At 39.1% G+C, this 3,390-nt stretch overlaps 1 protein-coding gene across 1 annotated transcript; it reads right to left on the reverse strand.

Moving 5' to 3' along the window:
- Window positions 1–1,697: 1,697 nt before the first annotated feature.
- LOC147903278 (uncharacterized) lies at window positions 1,698–2,992 on the reverse strand. Its single transcript, XM_087399805.1, has 4 exons — window positions 2,807–2,992; window positions 2,445–2,533; window positions 2,110–2,341; window positions 1,698–1,878 (listed from the first exon to the last, which is right to left on the reverse strand). Exons 1-4 carry the CDS (start codon window positions 2,871–2,873, stop codon window positions 1,742–1,744), a joined length of 525 nt encoding a protein of 174 aa, XP_087255931.1. The 5' UTR covers window positions 2,874–2,992; the 3' UTR covers window positions 1,698–1,741.
- Between the last annotated feature and the right edge of the window lie 398 nt (window positions 2,993–3,390).

The raw sequence follows: 3,390 nt of genomic DNA on the forward strand, positions 1-3,390 counted from the left end.
ATCACATGAGTGCAACGAAAGGTTATTTTAAATTCCTAAATTTAAAAAAAAATAATTTACATAAGGGAATATTTAAAGTAAATTGGGAAAAAATTACAAATTTGTATAGAAAAGGGTAGATTTTATTAAGAATAAATTTATAGATAAGGGATTTAAAAAATAGGCCTTGAACACACGTGATATGGAGGGTTTATACATTGTGAATCCCCACCCCTGCGATCATTCCACAGAATATACTTGCTGATTATAGTATCAAAATCTACCATTGCAATAACATACACACACATCCTCATTCCAGTTCTAATAATATAATAAAATACTTATACAGATATATAACTATAATATATTACTTATAATAAATAGCAATAACTATACGAAAATATAATAAAATACTTATCCAGATATTATCCACATACCAATAGTTTCACTCTCCACCCCAATAGAAGCTTGACTACTCGCTTTATTTTTTCACTATCATGTGCATATATTGATTGACCCTTCTTTCCATCACATGCCTCATGATCCCTAGGGGTTGACTTGCCATAAGTTTGCATGACAACATGCAACATTGGCCACAAAAGTGCATGGCTATAGTTATAACATTCTAGCATGGTGTGAATACGAGGACATGCAAAACTATCTACTAGTCAATCAATTTTTCTAAAATTTCAAAGAAAAGTGGATCTCCAATGGTACTATGTAGTTGGGACACAATTCAATATTGTTATATAAAGTGGCAAGATCACATACCTTAAAAGAGATGGCATATCTATAAATGGAATACATATCCTTGATATATTAGTCAAGAGCTTCCTATTGATTGCATTTCCCAACAAGAAGAAGTGGATGTGCTTCAATATCACTCTAACATGCACTAGCGTCACATTGATATTTGAAGGCACCCATTTTGGTTGTTTGACATGTAATACAGATATCATTAGAAATTTCTTGATGAGTAGATTGAGGACATGTACTCCATTTATATCTTGTGTAACTCTTTTGAGGGATGTGGCCTCTCCATGTTACATGGTGGATATTGCCATATCTCTCGATCAAGGCATGATATCAACAAATGGGTTGCATATTTGTGATCAAATCATCAAGTGCCTTAGATGATAATTGCATCGATCATAGAATATTGGAATTTTAGTATGCCAACATACTCGGGTGTATGGCATACTAAACTTTATGCCGAGTTGTGGATGTGGATACCATTAATAATCCCTTGATGTTGTGATCACAGAGATAAAATCCATTTAGTCATATCATGCATTTATAAAGACATATGGTTATTATAGTACGAAAAGAGGCGAGGCCATTGACATTATAGTTTGACTGACACCAACCAAAGCTTGACCATTGACCTCATTTTTTCACTATTATGTGCATATATTGGTTGACTACTCCTTTCCCTCATGTGCCTCATGAAGCCCCACTCACCCATGGGTTTGCATGTGAGCATGCAACATTGGTCACAATAGTGCATGGCTCTAGTTATAACATTTCAACATGGAGTGAATACAAGGACATGTAAAAACGTGTAGTAGTCAACTTATTTTTCTCAATTTTCAAATAAACATGAATAGGACATCCTAGAGGGTTGAATCATGGATATCTTAGGAGATAAAGGGTAAATAGGAAATGATAGATATTAAATAAACATACATTCATATCCAAAAATAATACAAGAAATTTAAGATGCCATGTCATGTTGAGGGCACACTGTTTATCAAGACTTGCACTACATGAAAAGCAAAGTACAAGAAGTGATTGCCATGGCTATGATTAGCATTGATTTGGGTGCAATGGCCACTCCAGCAAAGTTTTTTGTCACGTGGGTTGTCGAATTAAAGAGGATAGAGACAGCACTGGTGTTGACTGTTTCATGAGAAAAAGCATTGTTAGATTGACTTGACGCTGAAACAAGCAACAATGAACTAAGACATGTTGAGTGATAGTCATATCGAGGATGGTACGTGATAGCTCTACAAAATTCAGATCTAAAGTAAGCTGAAAATCAAAGCCAACCCAACCTCAATCTATCATAGCCTATAGGACCAATCGCCCACCCAAAATCTACCAAGCTCAAGCGCGTAAGCGTTCGCTCACCTTTTGCTTCTTCACAGCCGTCCAGCAACGTCCGCCGGACATCCTCGAGGGTTGAATCATCCTCAAACCGGAAGTCTTTATACACGGCGGTCATGCAGTTCAGCTGAACATTAATTTGGGTCACAGGGCTAGGGACGGAAGTCTTGCAGTAGGAAGTAATCACATCTTTGGTCGCGTTGAACAAGAGACCGTGGGCTGATAGTGTGCCGTTGGTTGGGAAGCTTACGTCCGACTTCGCAACGGATTGGACAAAGACGTCGTTCAGAATTTCATAATAAACTCTCCTTGAAATCGATTAATCATCGAAACCACAGGAAGCGCTAGTTTGTACTTACCGTATTTCGTAAACAAAGAAGAGCGTTGTGGAGAGCTTGATTTTTCTGCAGATTGACCATCCCAGTTGGATCCAAGACTCTTGCAGCCTCTGTAAAATCGCTTCTATTGAGAAAATGCACTCTTCCCTCTCTCCCTCTCTTCCTCTCTCCCTCTTCTCCCCCCCAAAAAGAAAACTGCTACAAAGAAACAACCGAGGCACCGAATAATGCAAGAAGGTACGCAGAAAGGCCTGCATGTAAATGGTTTTAACTCGTTCGCTACGCCTGTTCCAAGAAGACATACAGCCAAATTACCCAGGACCCTGATCAAACTATCCAGCAAGATTACCACACTAGGTAGTCAGAGTTGAAAGAGAACCGACCGGCGTAATGCAGGGAGCTATAGCAGGAAAGGAGAACGACGAAGCTGGCAAGCAGCAAGCGAGACATGGTGTGGAGCTCAAGCTGCTGCTGAAGCAGGAAATGGCATAAGTGCGATATGGCGAAGAGAAGATAAGACTAATGAAGGTTTTTGGAAGGAGCTTAGTCCTTCACGCCCTTCCATCAAACCCAATACACGTCGTTTGTCTCCTTCGTAGTCCTCTTCGCACAAATGGCGCACCAAAGAATATTCCTTGCATCTTTTATGGCCACCATTGAAGCTATTCTTTTTTTTCCCCCTCCTAGGTCTTAGCGAAGATGATTTCAAGAAGTCATTTCTTTTTCTTTCCCTCCTAGGTCTTAGTGAAGATGATTCTCAAGAAGTCATTTTTGGCCTCCCCGGGAGGAAAGGCTCTAGTGACGAGTCTCTTTTGTTTTCAGAAAGATGATAAAATTTCTATTTTTGCCTTATTTGCGTGTCAATATGGCGTTTGATTGTTTCTCCCCCTTTCTCTCTCTGTCTCTCTTCTTCTTCTTCTTGCTTGCTATTTTTGTCCCCATTTTTGGCCTGCCTTGGGGGTAGGCT

This window comes from Dipteris shenzhenensis, chromosome 3 (assembly GCF_047967505.1).
Source record: "Dipteris shenzhenensis isolate YYH24624 ecotype China chromosome 3, Dip_SZ_1.0, whole genome shotgun sequence".
In the NCBI taxonomy this organism is placed as follows: Eukaryota; Viridiplantae; Streptophyta; class Polypodiopsida; order Gleicheniales; family Dipteridaceae; genus Dipteris; species Dipteris shenzhenensis.